The sequence below is a fragment of the Heterobasidion irregulare genome (assembly GCF_000320585.1).
Source record: "Heterobasidion irregulare TC 32-1 unplaced genomic scaffold scaffold_13, whole genome shotgun sequence".
In the NCBI taxonomy this organism is placed as follows: Eukaryota; Fungi; Basidiomycota; class Agaricomycetes; order Russulales; family Bondarzewiaceae; genus Heterobasidion; species Heterobasidion irregulare.
In genome coordinates this window covers 160,603-176,992 of record NW_009258209.1, presented here as the reverse complement: position 1 = coordinate 176,992, position 16,390 = coordinate 160,603, and the positions used below count along the sequence as shown (strand labels likewise).

At 50.4% G+C, this 16,390-nt stretch overlaps 8 protein-coding genes across 8 annotated transcripts; 3 read left to right on the top strand and 5 right to left on the bottom strand.

Annotated features, from left to right (window-relative positions):
- Nucleotides 1-240: 240 nt before the first annotated feature.
- Nucleotides 241-1,656, bottom strand: gh12.3 (glycoside hydrolase family 12 protein). Its single transcript, XM_009554311.1, has 6 exons — nucleotides 1,486-1,656; nucleotides 976-1,425; nucleotides 711-922; nucleotides 552-657; nucleotides 400-494; nucleotides 241-346 (listed from the first exon to the last, which is right to left on the bottom strand). The coding sequence occupies exons 2-6, from the start codon at nucleotides 1,288-1,290 to the stop codon at nucleotides 319-321; spliced, it is 756 nt and encodes a 251-aa protein (XP_009552606.1). The 5' UTR covers nucleotides 1,291-1,425; nucleotides 1,486-1,656; the 3' UTR covers nucleotides 241-318.
- Nucleotides 1,388-1,654, bottom strand: HETIRDRAFT_330764 (uncharacterized protein; the record flags this gene model as incomplete). Its single annotated transcript, XM_009554312.1, has 2 exons — nucleotides 1,388-1,425; nucleotides 1,486-1,654. Coding segments are annotated over 2 exons (207 nt in total), but the record flags the coding sequence as incomplete, so codon positions are not given.
- Nucleotides 1,657-2,036: 380 nt separating the features above from the next.
- gh12.2 (family 12 glycoside hydrolase) lies at nucleotides 2,037-3,044 on the bottom strand (the record flags this gene model as incomplete). The annotated part of the gene is made up of 5 exons (XM_009554310.1): nucleotides 2,037-2,064; nucleotides 2,123-2,217; nucleotides 2,282-2,390; nucleotides 2,444-2,655; nucleotides 2,718-3,044. 5 exons carry the CDS (start codon nucleotides 3,042-3,044, stop codon nucleotides 2,037-2,039), a joined length of 771 nt encoding a protein of 256 aa, XP_009552605.1.
- Nucleotides 3,045-3,703: 659 nt separating this feature from the next.
- On the bottom strand, nucleotides 3,704-5,887 carry HETIRDRAFT_237184 (uncharacterized protein; the record flags this gene model as incomplete). Its single annotated transcript, XM_009554309.1, has 13 exons — nucleotides 3,704-3,837; nucleotides 3,901-4,005; nucleotides 4,083-4,180; nucleotides 4,275-4,608; nucleotides 4,668-4,781; nucleotides 4,830-4,953; nucleotides 5,015-5,064; nucleotides 5,117-5,174; nucleotides 5,223-5,242; nucleotides 5,298-5,369; nucleotides 5,425-5,485; nucleotides 5,552-5,685; nucleotides 5,734-5,887. Coding segments are annotated over 13 exons (1,458 nt in total), but the record flags the coding sequence as incomplete, so codon positions are not given.
- Nucleotides 5,888-7,244: 1,357 nt separating this feature from the next.
- Nucleotides 7,245-8,200, top strand: GST17 (glutathione S-transferase; the record flags this gene model as incomplete). Its single annotated transcript, XM_009554218.1, has 2 exons — nucleotides 7,245-7,330; nucleotides 7,393-8,200. 2 exons carry the CDS (start codon nucleotides 7,245-7,247, stop codon nucleotides 8,198-8,200), a joined length of 894 nt encoding a protein of 297 aa, XP_009552513.1.
- A 764-nt stretch (nucleotides 8,201-8,964) lies between these two features.
- Nucleotides 8,965-9,964, top strand: HETIRDRAFT_56778 (uncharacterized protein; the record flags this gene model as incomplete). Its single annotated transcript, XM_009554215.1, has 3 exons — nucleotides 8,965-9,277; nucleotides 9,342-9,734; nucleotides 9,789-9,964. Coding segments are annotated over 3 exons (882 nt in total), but the record flags the coding sequence as incomplete, so codon positions are not given.
- Nucleotides 9,965-11,450: 1,486 nt separating this feature from the next.
- Nucleotides 11,451-12,821, top strand: HETIRDRAFT_56790 (glycoside hydrolase family 105 protein; the record flags this gene model as incomplete). Its single annotated transcript, XM_009554216.1, has 6 exons — nucleotides 11,451-11,605; nucleotides 11,677-11,730; nucleotides 11,793-11,935; nucleotides 11,965-12,048; nucleotides 12,103-12,677; nucleotides 12,735-12,821. The coding sequence occupies 6 exons, from the start codon at nucleotides 11,451-11,453 to the stop codon at nucleotides 12,819-12,821; spliced, it is 1,098 nt and encodes a 365-aa protein (XP_009552511.1).
- Nucleotides 12,822-13,851: 1,030 nt separating this feature from the next.
- Nucleotides 13,852-15,439, bottom strand: HETIRDRAFT_330584 (uncharacterized protein; the record flags this gene model as incomplete). The annotated part of the gene is made up of 8 exons (XM_009554308.1): nucleotides 13,852-13,965; nucleotides 14,019-14,129; nucleotides 14,191-14,600; nucleotides 14,659-14,808; nucleotides 14,859-14,882; nucleotides 14,934-14,993; nucleotides 15,045-15,146; nucleotides 15,199-15,439. 8 exons carry the CDS (start codon nucleotides 15,437-15,439, stop codon nucleotides 13,852-13,854), a joined length of 1,212 nt encoding a protein of 403 aa, XP_009552603.1.
- Nucleotides 15,440-16,390: the final 951 nt, after the last annotated feature.

Sequence of the window (16,390 nt, the reverse complement as noted above, 5' to 3'; positions counted from 1 at the left end):
CAATTCATCATGTCTCTCTTGACCAGATCAGATCATTGCTATCACATAAACCCTTGAGAGTTACCTGATATGGCCGCCTAGCGGTCAATACATCCATCGGCTGGATCCTTTTTATCTTGAGCACTTGGATTCATCGCTTCGTTCATCGCTTCTTCAGATGACTTTCGAATCTCATCGGCCGTCTTTCGGCATAAATTCGTGCTCAGGCCTCCTCAGGCCTCTCGCTTCACGAAAATGGTTGAAACGTCATTTTGAATGGGCACACGATGATGGATTATAACCATATCAAGAGAATTCGAGTATATGGAATCTGTTGGTTCACTCGATTGCGAGACTGTACCTAGTCCTAATAGCCCAAGGATATTTAGAGCTATATAGATGTTGATATTATCGACGTACGTTGTCAGCCCTGCGCTTCCGGAGGTTGCTTCTGTACCAGCTTGTGCGGTCTTAAGATATTGAGAAGAGGGAAGGCCTTGCTTCGAAATGAGGTACTGAAAAGATGCCAAGCATCAATGTCGGAACCTCATGGGTGGAAAAATAGTCTTCACCTTGAAGAAGCTGTATATATCGCCGCTGAAGTTGGTAATTTGGGCATTGGAGGTTGGCAAGAATGACCAAACGGGATTGGCGTTGTTTGAGCCATGGTACACATCCCTGATCATCGATCATGAGAATCTACTTTCTGCCAGCTCGGATTTGGGACGTACCAAGTGTGTCCCTCGATAGAAACGCCAGTCGCGACGGGCTTCGCGGTGCCGTCAGCGTTCCAGTTGTATGATATGGGGCCGGCGTTTATGTTGGCGAGCCAAATCATGATTTCGTTCGCGTTAGAGCCCCCGACCGAAGTCGAGGTGAACAAGTCGTATGCGATGTCTGCGACAACCTTTCCGGTGGTGGTCTGTTTCCACGACCAAGCCGACTATATAGATTGAATATCCGACGGCCACTCAAAAACACAGAACAAAAACGCACTGGCATGCTTTTGATAGCCGAGAGTTGTTGGTTGACGCCTTTGTCAAGCTGCACGTTCGTGTAGCTCTTGATGCCGTTTCCGCCAGACCACGTCCAGTCGGTGACCCAAGCAAGGTTCGAACCGCTGAGGGAGGTCAATTGAGCACAGGACTGTCCGGTTGCGCCTTTGGTGCCCCATTGGTCAAGCAAGACGGTGTATGAGCCGGCAGGGATGGTGTCCCAGTGACCACAATAGCTCGAGGTATCAAGTCGACGGGAAAGAGGAGCCGCAAGGGCAAGAATAGGGAGCGTGAGTGTAATGAGTGGAAGGAACATGATAATATGCGCAGATGCGAGGCCGGAAGTGTATAAGAAAGCTGCTGAACGGAGAAAAATCATGGCCTTGCCTTTATATGATCTATGCCGGAGCTAATCAACTGGGCCATGGCAACAGTGACATGCACCCCGGGACTGGGAGAACAGTTCTGAAGCTCGGATCAAGCGAATCGATGAGGACACCCATGTGCATACCTTGAATGCATGTCACGGCCATTTGGACCAGCAAATCTTTCCGTTGTAACGGTCGGTCCGCGCTGTGTCCGCGTGCAGCGTAGCCAAGACGGTCAATGATTGTCGACCGATCGACGTTTATGACCTTCCCGATCGCGCACCATCTGGAATAAGTGCAGCCGGAACTGCGACCTGAAAAAATGCAAAGAGAATTAAGAACAGAAGAAGGTCGATTTGGAGAGCAATTGAGAAACCTTACACATTTGAGCCGTAGTCTCAGTAGTGAGATTCAAAGGAAGTTCGGAGAAAGTGAGCGTCGGCTAATTACGACGGGCTACTTTTCGGCAGCGGCCGATCAGGGCCTCAAGATGACTCATTCTACCTGACAACCAGCTACTGCCCGCCGGCGCGGTCTTGCCGTTAGCACCGTAGCAACGGAGAGTGGTTGGCCAGGACTTTCTTCTATATATGTTCTCGAGACTGATAATGAGTACCGTCCTGAAGAGAAGATGCGGAATGCAGCAAATAGAAAACCATATGAATACAAGGCTGGTATACAAATCATATATACACTACTCGATCGACAGACTATAGGCAGTCCTGTTTGAAGAAGCTGGTCAGTATGAGGCACATTGATATAGTACCGGCGAGGACTTACGTAGTCAAGGTAGCCGTTCCAGAGGTGGCTTCGGAACCTGCTTGAGCAGTGGTGAGGTACTGAGAGGACGGAAGGTTCTCATTCGAGATGAGGTACTGGGCAGAGATAAAAATCGGTAAGACAAAAAGATTGGAAGGAGTTGTCAAAGAAAGAGTATACATCAAAGAAGCCGAAGATGTCACCGCTGAAGTTTGTGATCTCTGTTCCACTGCTTGAAGGCAAGAAGGAGAACACGTTGTTCGCCCCGTTAGAGCCTTGATATAGATTCCTTTTGAATGGGTGAGTTAGCTAGCACACTGAGCCTTACTGATCTTTATTTACCAAGAATTTCCAGCAATAGAAATACTGCTAGCGATAGGCGTCGGCAAACCGTCTGATCCATAAACAGACGATATAGGACCCGCGTTGAAGTTGGCGAGCCAAATCATAATCTCATTCGAGGCCGAGCCACTAAAAGAGGTGGACGTAAAGAAGTCGTACGCGACGTTGGCCACAATAGATCCACTCGTGCTCTGGCTCCAAGACCATTTCGACTATATACACCATTGAAGACATCAATAATTCTGTGGCTTGAAAGGAGTGATGGTAGACGCACTGGCATACTTCTAATAGCGGAAAGCTGCTGATTGATTCCTTCGTTGAGCTGGAGGTCTGTGTAGCTCTTCACGCCCGTTCCGCCGGTCCATGTCCAATTGTTGACCCAAGACGCCGTCGTACCGCTGAGTGATATCCAGCGCGCACAGGATTCCCCAGATGTTGCACCAGTTGCACCCCATTGATCGAGGTTGATGCTGTAAGGGCCAGTTGTGACACTGTCCCAAGTGCCACAGTGAACGGTTATGTCAAATTGACGACGAACGTGTCCAGAAGGCGAAGCAAGAGCGAAAAGAGGGAGGGAAAATAAGAAGACTAGGAGAGACATATCGAGGCGAAGGTCGGCTGTTGTGTTCGAAAAAGTATAGATTCTGTGGTATTGAAGGCAGTCTCCAAATCTGTGAGGTTGATATATCCCAAAAACAATGGCAGTTTCGTAACAACGACTATGCTTCGAAGTGGAAGCGGAAGCCAATGTAAATATACCTTCAAGGAGGAATGGAGAAAATTTGCTGTCATACTGACTTTTAGGGACAGTCAGATGAGATGTGCGGTGGTATACAAAATTAACACAATGTTCCGCCTCATTCTGCTAGAGTGGACGGCCCGCAAGAGCAGTGACGATCCGCACACGACCAAGGTCAGATGGAGTCTCAGCTTCTGCTCGTCGACTGCAGTCAGAACGAGTATGGAGCATGGCCATATGTTTCACAAAGCGCGTGATGCTTCACTCATGTCCCCGAGGTTCGAATGTCTATTTCTCCGAAAAATAAACTCACCGATGGATCTGCGAGAGCCAGCATGGATCGACAAGGACATTCCAAAAATAGTTCTTGCACAGCGGTGAAGCTTTGGAGGGTTAACGAGACCCATATTGATGATGTACATAGTAGGCGATACACTCTTTACTCATCCAGCGACTCTGGGTATAGCTGAGTAGGAAAATATAATTCAATCGCAGGTGTCTGACGAGATCCATGACAGTCCTACCTTTCCAGGATTAAACAGCCCAAGTGGGTCTAGAGTCGCCTTGATCCCCTTCATCGTCTTGACGGTCTCAGCTCCCAGTTCCGAATTGAAGTACTTCTTCTTTCCAGTCCCGACACCATGCTCTCCTGTACCTGACCATTGCAGTCCTCCAGTCATCACTAACTATGATGTTTAAGAGGAAATCAACGACGTACATGTACCTTCCAAGGCGATGGCTGTCTCAACAATTTTGTCAGCCACCGCGTGGACGCGCTTGAGATCCTCTTCGTCCTTGTATGTTAGGAAAGCATGAAAGTTGCCTACGAAGAGATAAAGGGTTTCGCGCGCGTTTGAAATGAGCATGGTGGCGCGCCGCGCGGCAGATAAATCACTTTACCATCGCCCACATGCCCTAGGATGGGCCCAAACAGCCCAGCTCTCTCGAACTCTCTCTTCGCAACGTCGACCAGATCCGGGAGCTTCGAGACCGGCACGCTGTGCATGTAAAGGCACAACCAACGCAGCATATATCCAATACGGCGTCAAACCCCCGAATACACATGGCAAGTCTTCGAAGAGATGCACGCACCAAACGTCCATTCCGTAGCCCACGAGCCCGCGTTCCTGCGCGTATCCCGTCAGCACAAACAGGGCACTTCGTCGTTCCGCCCAGAGCGCTTCTGCCTCGTTTCGGTCCTTCGCTAGTTGATATCCAGTCGCGCCGTGCTTCTTCATGACGTGCTCCATCAATGTCGATGTGGCTAACATCTGTGCGTCTATATCTGCGGACGGGGCTGAGGGAAGAGAGGGTGCGCCTTGAATCTTAATGTACAGTGTGTCTTGGACACCGCGCGAGCTTGTGGAACGTAAGGGCGATGTGGAGAGGACACGCAGGAAATTTGAGTCAAGGAGTTCGACGCATTCTGAGTTGTTCCAACATATTAGCGGACGAGGTATTCATGGGATGAGGCACTGTACGTACGGATTGGTGCACCGAGATTAAGAACCTCACAAGCAGCTTCTGTCGCATGACGGACAGAAGGGAACTGAACGACGGCTACAGTTGTTGGGAGTATTGGCGCAAGACGAATAGTAGCTATTTTGATGGTGAGCGAACACATCATGTTGAAATCAAGAACATTACCTTCTGTGATTATCCCTAGCGTGCCTTCCGCGCCAACAAACAATTTACCGAGGTCAAAACCTGCAGAGGATTTTCGGGCGCGCTGTCTAGTCTTGATAACTTTGCCAGATGGGAGGACGACAGTCTACGTGATAGAACGCGGATCAAACAAAATACATGATATGAATTTAATGATGACCATTCACCATATTCAATATCCATTCGCCTCGCGCAGTACCATATCGCATTGCATTTGCTGAAAATTGTCAGATATCAGGTCGATGGAAAGCTAAACACATTGGACATACTTCCAGAACATCCTGTGCTGATCATGCCTCCGATTGTTGCGCCTAGTCCTGGATCAAGCTAAGATGACATGAACGAAAATTTCCGATAATAAGAACCTGCACACACAGGGAAAAATAAAGGAATGCCTATGCATAGGGTATTTCTTAGTGATTAGGCTAATATGTCTAGAAGTATGCTTACCCTTCTCCTTGAGCGTGTCGTTAAGGACATTCCAGGATACGCCAGCCTGAACGACGACATCTGCGTTTGCCTCTGAAAATACAGATATTTATACGGTAGCATCAAAAACGTTGCGTAATACACCAACCATTTATTTCCAGAATCCTATCCATTCCAGACAGGTCGATGCAAATAGTGCCTGATTTCAACTACACATCACAAAATCAGCATCAGAAGTATGCACACGTCTTGAAGAAAGGCGGCAAGCTCTTTACCCCTTCGATACCCTTTTCAAGGCCTGTCCCACCAGTATAGGGAACAACTGGTATGCGGAATTTACGAGAAATATTAACCACTGTGACAACGTCCTCGGTGGAACGGGCGTGCACAACGACCCTGTGAGGTGTGACTTCGGATGAAAGGATGTGTAAGCCATGCAGTGCGAAATTCTGACAACTGAATGCTAACGTGCCGGGTGGAGGATAAGCTACACCAAGAGCATAAGACAGCCTCTCGCCCTCATCCGTGGACACGATGTTGTCGTCAGGGAATGCCCTGCGCAAAGCGTCAAGGGCATTAGTCAAGTCAGCTTCAGATCCATATTGAGGCTTAGTGGGATGCGTCGGCTGAGGGATTGGTATGCCCGCTTTGTGAGAGCGAAGATAGTCAGATAGCGCAAATCCAGAGGCGCCGCCGATGAGTAATGTTACCACTCCCCCCGTCAACACTTTCCTAGAAGAGCTAGACGACGCGCCGTTCGTGAAGAAACTGCGCCTGAGTGCACCTTTGCTCGCAGGAGACGCACGGAGACAACGAGAAACAAGCATCGACACGTCACAAGATTCACCACGATGTCGAAGAGCGGCGAAAGCGAAATCGTGGTCTGTAGGGCGTCTGCACAGTGCAGAGCTTCTGCCATCATCACAATATGCCGACGCCTGCCGGGGACAGATCGCGCTACTTATCCAGCGGATTGCACGATCCGAATGAGGACATCACACGGGTATTTTGAGCCTGGGAAAGACACAAGAAGCTGCAATGAGAAGGCCATTGTCCTGTTCGGAGAGCGCCTCTTGAAAATACCAAAATGCATGACTTCTGATAAAGGCAGTTTGTCGTTGGGAGACAGCATTCAAAAGACAACTTACAGGCGTTGCCTTTTGTTCAACCAGTAGGAATAAGCTTCGGTGTGCACTTGTTTGGCGCGTGCTGTTTGCTAAACACTCGAGAAGCTCCTGCTGAACGCTCTTCTCGATCAGACACAGGCATCCTGAGACCACTTCGAAGGCTCAAGGAGAATCACCAAAGCTGTTGTTATAGCTCATGCCATCCACGTCAAGTGTTTGGACTGAGAGATTGGAACATCCTAAATTAGGCTGCCACTTTTGTCCTCAACTATCAAACAATTTCTTGAGCAGACTACACGGCTAGGACATCGAGAGACTATGATTGAGAATCAATGTGCGTTGTCTACCAAATCCCTACGATGTCGACATCTATTCTGCTGCAGTGTTTCATTTAGTGTTAGCTCATCACCAGGTCAGAGGTCGGCGCATGGTCCATTTTTGAGCATTCAAATTTGCCTGCATAATGCCTTCAGCTGCTTGACAACGCAATTGACGAACTGCAGCTCTGCCAGCCCTGATGTGAGTATGGCCAAGGCGTCGTGCCTACTGTCAACTCGGAAAGCTGTTGAAAACGCATGCATCTATGTCGCGATGTATATATAGCGACCTGCCTCTCACTGACCTTTTCCGTGTCAGCTGTCTCTCCTCATTTGTTGAAATGTAGCTTTTTTTACCTGCTTCGAGAGAAACCATCCGGTAAAGTCGAGTTCGGGTATCCAGAGCGTATATCACGCGCCGATGAGTCCCTGGATCATATAAAAGGTTACAATTGGAGGCAGGTTCACCTTTCATCCCTAACATTGAACAGCTGTGGTGGACAATCACAGTGTCTCCATCGGCCATGCAAAAGTTCCCTACCAAGATCATGTTCTTCGACATACCGACGCAGGTTGGGATCCCGACCTCTCCAAATACATGGAAGCTCCGGTGAGTACCCCATTCGACCAATGACGTCCAGCTCACAGCCAAGGACGGATACGAGCTCTCAGGTTCGTACTCAACTTCAAACGACTCGCCTACACCACCCGGTGGACGCCCACGTCCCTCGCGACACAGACATGCATCGAGAACGGTATCCCAGCATCCGGAACGAAGTCTGACGGCGGTCCCCATTACACTCTTCCAGCTCTGATCGACTATACACCACAGCTTCACGAAGCTTCTACTGAGCCCGTGCGTCTCACAGACTCGACTCACATCATTGAGTACCTCGAGAAAGCATACCCGGAGGCATCTTTTCCTGCTCCGGGAGCAGGAGACGACTACCCCCACTCGCGCGAGCTATTCCCTGCGCGATCACGCGCTTTGCACGCCCTCGTCGAACACCACGTGCAAAACGTGCTCAAGCCTCCACTCTACGATCTTTTCACCCTCGCGCTATACGATACGAAACTTCCGATCGATCAGGTCGACTATGCGATCCGCAAGCCGAAGTCTCGAGGCCTGGAGCGGCTGGAGGATCTGCAGGTGCACGGAGAAGCCGAGCGGGAGAAGGTGTGGGCCAAACTCCGCGCAGCATTCAAGGTGCTTGCACAGGCAGCAGAAGCAGGCGAGAAATTTTATGAGACTGAAAAGAGGGACGAGGTGGAAAGATCTGCGAATGGTATCCCCGTGTTCCAGCCGCCGGGAGTGACCTACGCAGATTTTGCAGTGACCGCAGTGCTTATGATGATTCGGAACATCAGTCGGGATGAGGCGTGGAAACAGGTCAAAGTGTGGGATGGAGGACGATGGGAGCGACTCCTGACAGAAATGGAGCGTAGGTGGGGAACGATCGATGAAAAAATGATAACGTAGAACTTGGAGGATTGGGCCAGAACGAGGTTGCTCATCGAATAGGGATTGTGACCTATAGTGACTTCGTAGAGCGAACAGAATACGAAACCTGTAGTTGGCTGGTTATACATGCCTAAACGGCCGGAAGGAAGGTGTTTTCGCGTCAGGGCTACAGAACGTGTCTGAAAATATAGATTATCGTCTCTATGTCCGGAAGGCTTGACTCGCACAAGTGATATTCGTAGGCTCAAAGACCAAAAAGGCCGGTGAGCAGGCAAAGAGTCTGTGCGCGAGCTATCAGCTACTCCAAAAGAGGCGTTAGCAAGGCTAGGAGGAGTAGGGAGGAGTGCACTTGGAGGCTGCCGAAGCGGCACTAAAGTGTACTTCAAGCTCCGACCTCGGCTGCTCCTTTGACTCGACGTCACGATGTCTCCTCTTCACTCTCCAGGAACTTTGTGGCATCATTCTACTGTCGAGCTTATCACAAATGGTCTCCGAGAACATGCTCTAGGTTTTTTCGTCAAGCAAAAAAATCAGGCATAACCTTTTTCTTGGACACCTTGGTTTACCTCGATTTTTAACGGTTATCTCGGTCATGATCCTATGTACTTCTTCCCGAGCAAAGTGCATGTTACGAGTAGCCGATCGGGAACTTGGCTTCCCTTTCTAGACGACTCGAAAACGGTATATATACTTGGGATGCGATCTTGCCTCCACATCCTTCCTCCTTCCGTTTCTCATATTCCTCTACCTCCTCTTTGTTGAGCCACCTCTGTCGGCTAGTTATGCGTCTCACATCAGTTGTTCCTCTGCTCTCTGCGCTGCATCTTGTTCTCCCTTGCGTTTTCGCTCGTCTAGACCGCCCTTTGCGCCAACACCATAAATCTCGCGCTTTACTCGATGTATGCGCATATATCGACGCCGATACCCTCGCTCAGACCAACATCATCGGTATTCCAGCAGATATCCTCGCCGATCTTGACCTCTGCCTGTGCCTCTCTGCGCTTCCCCTTGCTCTCAAGACAAACGCAAACCTGAAGGTTCTCACGGATTTGCTTGGCAACACTGTTGTCGATGCCTTTTTGTCTGCAATCGCGAGTATTTTCTGACGCTTTTGCATGCAATTTGACTGCTAATGCCTGATTTTTGAAGATAAACTCAGCACCCAGCTCACAGCACTGCACGTACCCTGCGCATTCCACTCCTTTGTGTTCTATGAACGATCCCTGCGGCCATAGCTGCAATCCTCCGTACGTACCCCGCGGAGGTCATTGTGATTGTCCACCTCCATATTCCGAATGCAACGGTCAATGCGCTCATTTTCCTAAGGTGGGTTGCTTATGTTTTCTTGTTGAGGGTCTTGTTAAACCGTGGTCGCAGGGATGCGGCTCTGCTATCCCTCGCTCCAAGAGGCAACTTAAAGCAGTCAATACGCATGGGGTGAGAACGTTGGACGATGCACAGCTGACATGCACCTCCGATGAAACCGTCTGCGGCGTCGATCACGGCTCCGCCGGATTTGAGTGTCTCGATACCCAGGTCACGCTTCAGAGCTGTAAGACAAACTTATAAATATACCCGAATTCAGCTCATATATCATATGCTACAGGTGGTGGATGCGTGATACCCCATCCATTTTCCCTTTCTTCTGAGCAAGAACCGGCAGGTATTGATTGCAGCGCTCTTTCGGATGTTCTCGATGTTCAATGTCTCTCTGGGAGATGCGTCGTCAATCGCTGCCGAGACGGTTTCGAAATCAGTCTCACCAGAGATTCATGCATTCCAGAAGGCGTTACATCCTCCGCTCCCCCAGTCAATCAGGTCAAACGGAACGATGATATACGCGGCCGTCTCGACACCTCCCTTGTATTGGGAGCTATCGATGGCACAACAACTATCCTAGAAGACGCCTTGGAATTGACTAGCATCGATATCGGAGTGACTGTCACAGCCATCGTTTCGGCGACTGCGAATTTAGCGGCCTCAGTTGGAATTGCGGCCCCGAAGTCGACTTCTTCCCCTGTGTCCGGCGACCATCAGCCTCGTAGTCCTTACGGTGGTTCCAACCCTTCGCCCGTCGGCAGTGAATCAATTCCATACTACGATGACTTTGATGTTACTGTTGGTGCCGATGGAGGTTCTGTTGGTGCCGCGGTCTTGGAGGATATTTCGCCGAAATCATTGTCCGATCTTGTGTCCGCCTCAGCTCGCTTGGATCTTGGATTACTTTCTCGCAGCGATAGCGCTGAAGACTTGGTTGAAGGAGGGGGAAGCGTCCTTGTCAACCTCACAACTACTTCGGCAGATTCGTCTGGGTCTGATTATTTGTCATCTGTGATCGAGCTACTCCATGGTGTTGATGTGAAAGTCGACGGCGATCTACTCGACTACCTCGGGGAAACCATATAGACCAGTATAGACCTCGCTGGATAGTCGTCCTTAGCCTGATTCCTGCCACTCTTGTTGCTCTTGTCCATTCGCTTGCTCTCTCCCGCCACTCAGACCGGCAGCTTGTCTTGATTGCTGTGAGTCGCTTTCGGGTTGAGTCTTTGCGCATTGCCTCGCATGAATTCGTACGCCTGGATGCCATCTGTTCTTTACCTTTCCTGTCTTCGTTCTCTTTGGTATCCTAGGCCTTCAGAGTTTCAGCTTCAGATCCTGTATATACTGCGAAATAATCTTGAGAAACCCGTTCCAGTACATCTCGGCGTATACCGAACACAAATCTGGTGTTTGCCGGCCCGACGAGCGGTCATGGCCACCATCACGCGTCCTAACGCGCTACTTGGCTTTCCTCTTATTACCTTGCCTTGTGACCTCCTCTACGGTGGACTCTTGTGGACTTTGGGTTAATGGCACATAATGTTGACGAGTCTTGCCTGCACGAAATTTCATGAACGAGTTCGTTTCGGTGTGATATGTTTCAAAACGTGCTCCAAGTCTATGATCGAGGTGTTTCTTCCAATCTCTTTTCTTTATTCGCGCAACATAAACTGGATCGTGTAGCAGCTTGTCGGAATATCATGGCGGGCCGATCTTCAGAAGCCTTGCCTCGAGGATAGTCCTTGGGGCTTGGATGCCAAACATCAGTGCTGTATAATATAAGGTGGGCATCGCACATCCCTGCCCTCCCAGGTCGCTATACACTATGGTTATCTGGTCTCTCCTCGCAGCTGCGGCTGCGCTCTTTCCTTTTGTGCGGGCCACCAGATACTCGACCTATGCCGCGGGCTCAATCATGTCTCGCGGACAAGGGAACGGACTTTCGGCGATGGGTAGCCCTGTTGTGAGCTACGAGCACGGCGAGTTCCAATGGGCGCTGAGGCTGTTGTACGAGAAGACGGGGAACGCGAGCTATTATCAGTATATCAAGGCCGGTGTCGATCGCGTCGTTGGCTCGGATGGGAGCGTTGGAGGCGGGTACAAGTGAGTGCATTGAGTTGGGCAACTGTGCTTTTTTGAACCCATGCTTATATGCGGCTGGATGTCCTTTGTAGTGTCTCACAATATCAGCTTGACCCGCTGCGAGTGGGCCCGTCTTTCATTTATCTGTGTGCTTCATCTCAGGCCTCGGTATCTTGTGATTTTATTTTTTGTCCTGACTTGGCTCCAGGTACAGCCAGACGGGAGAAGAAAAATACAAAAAGGCAGCGGACGTCTTCCATGGACAGCTAGCCACGCATCCGCGAACTGCGCAAGGTCAATTCTGGCACAAACTTATCTACCCGAATCAAGGCATGTGCGAAAACTGCCTTCGTCCCGTATTTGTGCTCAGTTCGGTGCAGGCTGGCTCGACGGTATCTACATGGGAGAAGTATTCTACGCCACGTACACTGCTGCATTTCAACCAAATAATCAGACCGCGTGGAGTCAGTGCAGCTATGACCCGCCTATCTCCGGTATTGGTCTGACGATCCTCTTAGATGATATATTGCTCCAGTTCACCCTGATGTACAACAACACGCTGCAAACGCTCGCGTCGACGGACTCGAACAGCACGTACACAGGCCTGCTCTACCACGGCTACGACTACTCGCACGTGCAGAATTGGGCGTCGCCCGATCGCGGACATTCTCCCGAGATCTGGGATCGTGCGCTCGGGTGGTACATGATGGCGCTCGTCGACGTCATCCCTCTTTTCCCGCTCTCGCACCCCGCGCGCCAGACGCTCGCAGCAATCCTCGACACGCTCGTCGCACGGCTCGTTGCCGCGGCGCAGCGCGACGCGCCGGCGGCGGGCGTCTGGTGGCTCGTGATGTCCAAGCCAGGCTTCGCGCGGAACTACTTCGAGTCGAGCGGCGGCGCAATGTTCGTGTACGCCGTCCTGCGCGCGATCCGCACTGGGCTCGTGGAGGACGCGGACGGGGGAAAGATCATGGCGATGAAGAAGGCATACGAGTACATGACGGAGAACTGGGTATTGCCGCAGCGGAATGGGACGATGAATTGGAACAACACTGTCGTCGTTGGGAGCTTGCAGCCAGGGAATGACTACGATGTGCGTTTCGCTATCTTGATGCGGGATGTGCGTGCTGATGAGTCTTGGCTGGCCTAGTACTATGTCTCGCAGGCCATTGATATCAATGACCTCAAGGGAGCAGCAGCGTTTGTGCTCGCGAGTTTGGAGTATGAGTTATTGTAATTGAGGGGAATCAGGAGACGCCACGCCTCGGATAGTGCCTCGTTCCTCGTCCCCCTTCGTTCCATCGAGTGCCTCCATCGCTGTCGGACGAGTGTATACCGATCTGTTGACGCACCGCACGGCGTCTTTGTGAATCATGCAGCCGTCCAAATGGTCATAAGTACGAGGTGAGACCAACTATGGGCGACTGGCCTTCAATAATGATATGCACGTACAACATCCAATTCGCCTGTCACCGGTGCCATACGCTCGTGAGTGGATAACATGTGGCAATGGACAAGGAAGAGGCGCGAGTGTGGCAGAGTAAGAGAGCAGGTTGTGCGTGTTGCAGGGGGGCAGGCGGACAAGGACGTATCTGGTTTCTTTGTTTCCAAAGTATAGAAGATGTAGGCGCTTAGGGATCCGAATAGCACACTAGCAGCCTGACCATTTGCGCACTCATTGACCGTGTCTATTAGGATCACACACATTACAGCATACCGGAGAGCGTTGCCATTCCCCGATCTTGATATACTGCACGCCCGGCGCTTATGACGATCTTCGATATGCTTCAAACGTTACTTGCTGTGTCCGATCCTGGATCTGCTCGTTTCTGTTTCGAGTCGAGCGGCGGCGCGATGGTATATACCGCCCTGCGGCGCGCGATGCGCAATGATGGGAGAGGATAAGCCCTCGGGGCTCTCACGGGTCTCTAAAAAAAGGCGCATGCGTAAGACACACGACGAAGGGACAAGCACCGCTACAGACCGATGGGGGAAGAACGGGGAATGGCATCTTTGTGGAATCACCATGTGATGTGTGCTCTCCCCCACAAATTGAATATTAGTGAGCCAGCCGTATGTTGATGAATGCTTGGTCGATGCAGAACTATGCAATTGTTGAGAATCTATTGCTGAGAATGGAGGAACGAGATGACGACTAGCGCCAAGTTTTCAAAATGCGGAACGGACACTTCTTTCCTTCTTTCGACAGTCACGGGCCTTGTTGATAGATTCTTAAAGACGATGCGTGGAGGATACTGGCCTCGGTTTCAAACGATGATAGTCTGAGGACGCCGGAGGATAGGCATGACAGCGCCCTTGGATACAAAGGTGTACCCGATGAGAACATAATCGTCCGGGCTATCAACTTGACAAGGCCCGGTCTAGTGAAAGTATGTTGATAAAATTCAAGGTATAGACATCACGATTGACGTACCGATAGAATTTGGTGAACACGCTTGGCGATTGATTTCATCAGCGTCTTCAAGTCTGTGAAGCGTGTCACTGAGAGTTGCTTGTCGAAATCGGGCTTTGCAGTATCACTAATCTGCGAACAATGATGGCCGATTGAGTAAACACGGAAGACGGGGAGGTAGCGACTAGCGTACCCAAATCTTCAACTGTAAAGTTTGACGATCCCCTACCGGCGATAAATAATTTGAATCGGGATCCAAGCCCTGCCCCTGCGTAGCACGGCCCAGACGCACACCGATACTCCCATCATCGCTTTTCAAGAAGGTTGGGGATGGGAGAAGGTTACGAGAACGCTCTCGAAGTGCTCTCCTCGTCCTGTCGTAGGGGATGAATAATTTTTGCTCGACAATTTGCACGGGAGAGTCCGAAACGTGCGGCGAAATCTTAATCATAGGATCCGAAGGATTTTGGAACGGGAGCAATTTAACATTTTCTTTACCGAACGTCCGCTCCAGATATGATTCAGACTGCTGGTTGTGAGTTAAGAGAACCTTTCGCTGTGTCTCAGGATGGGCCATCAGGTCGTTGATGGTCACATGCGGGCCTGAAAGCAGTAGGCCGTTAGCCCATCGACATAGGAACACCCGGAAAAGAAAACACACCTTGATTAACATTGACATCTTCAAGACCTCCATGGTCAAGGTTCGCCGTGATAGCCAGCTGTGCAGGCTGGTGTGGGATAGGAAAGCCCGCTTGTCCACTTTGAGTTGAGGATGCCGGCATCGTAGGGAGGATGTGGGGATCCACGGTATCTGCCAGCAATTCTACAATCGGAGACGACGGCCTTCGAAGGTACACTCACCATAGCGGACAGGTATATCGTTCGCTAGATATATTGTTAAATGGAATGTTGAAAAAGTGAACATGAGCGACGCACCTCCAGGATGCGTACTTTCCTCTGAAGGCATTCGAGAAGGAGGTGCTTCTGAGTGTTCACCTGGGAATGAGTTTGAAGGCTTGACGAGAAGCCCGATCAGGAAAAACTCACTAAACACAGCATTTGTTGTGTCTTGATGGTCACTGATACCTGGTGCATGAGAAAAGGTATTGTGTATATCTTGGTGCGAGACGATGTCTGTATCTAGACGGTCTGGAGCAATGCAGCATCAGCATACCACAGCAAAATCGTGATATCGACGTACAGTGTGAGCCAGAATCTCCTACGCTGAAGATGCTCTGAGTTCCATCCATGTAGTGAAATGAGCGTGGTGAATGGATATCAAGGTCCGATGCCATTTGACGATGAGGTGGAGGGTCCCAGCACTGGGCAGGCGACCGATCTAGAGCAGAACCGGACCAGAAAAGCCCACTGAGTGCACTAACATCACCCTGTGTCGCATCTTGCAAGGATCCTTGAAGGGTTGTATCAGCTTCGCTGTACATGGAGACCGTGCAGAAACAGAAAGGTCGGGCGAGGAGCAGATACGCACAGAGAACACCCTGCAAGTGTGCTTTAAGAAGAATCTGACTAAAGGCTCAGAGCTGTAGTGCCAACTAAATAGTAATGCTACACCTCACGGGCCCCATAAGCAGTGGAGAGTGCGAAAGAGTGAGACCTGCGAAGCGGGAGTGGTTCAGGGTGGTCCTATTATGTTGCATTTCTTTTCGAGGTGTGCACGGCGAGGGACGCGGGCGCTGAGTCAGCGGACCTCATAGAAATGCAGTACACTCCTCGACACACACTGAACTCTGAGCGTCTTGTAGGGCTCTTGCTCTGCAATCTTCCAGAATTAGGATAATAGTAAGTATTGTCCCTGGAAGTGGACATGACTTGTAGATGGAATAACATTTAGGGATGCAAGCGGATCCCGTTGATTGAATACTGGATTACACGCGTGCATAGAGTGGTGCCAAAAGTACAGGTCCAGGTTCTTTCCGTTCGAAACGACCACTTGCAACTGGTGCCACGAGACACAAACACGCAAGCACATATTATTCGGGTGCACCCACTATCAACGCCCGCCGGACTTCACGGTCGCAAGATACCTATCTAGTCACGACCCCCTCCCCGGTCTTATTCAATTCCTTAGAAATAACCCATCTGCTTTCACGTTCGAAGACGCCCCGCTCAACGCGGAGGATTTACTAGCAATACTGTAACTTCTGCTCCGTTTACCTTTAACTCATTGCCCACCTCCCCAGGGCGGACAGACCGGGTCTTAAGTGAACCCTCAACGCGCTACGATACTCGTTGCCTACTCTTACTTACATAATGCCGCCTCTGGCGCTACGCTGTGCGGGATATAAATGCTTTGATTAAAAAAAAAAAAAAAAAAAAAAAAGAGTGGTGCCAAAAGGGTCAGTGCGGAGCGAGGTGATGGAACTAAGAAGAGC

What these genes read in the sequence shown, in the direction of transcription:
- gh12.3 (XM_009554311.1), bottom strand. Translation starts at nt 1,290, where the DNA reads ATGTTCCTTCCACTCATTACACTCACGCTCCCTATTCTTGCCCTTGCG. An exon ending in CGGCTATCAAAAGCATGCCA is followed by an intron (nt 923 to 975) that starts GTGCGTTTTTGT and finishes CAATCTATATAG; the next exon opens with TCGGCTTGGTCGTGGAAACA. An exon ending in GGAAGCGCAGGGCTGACAAC is followed by an intron (nt 347 to 399) that starts GTACGTCGATAA and finishes TTGGGCTATTAG; the next exon opens with GACTAGGTACAGTCTCGCAA.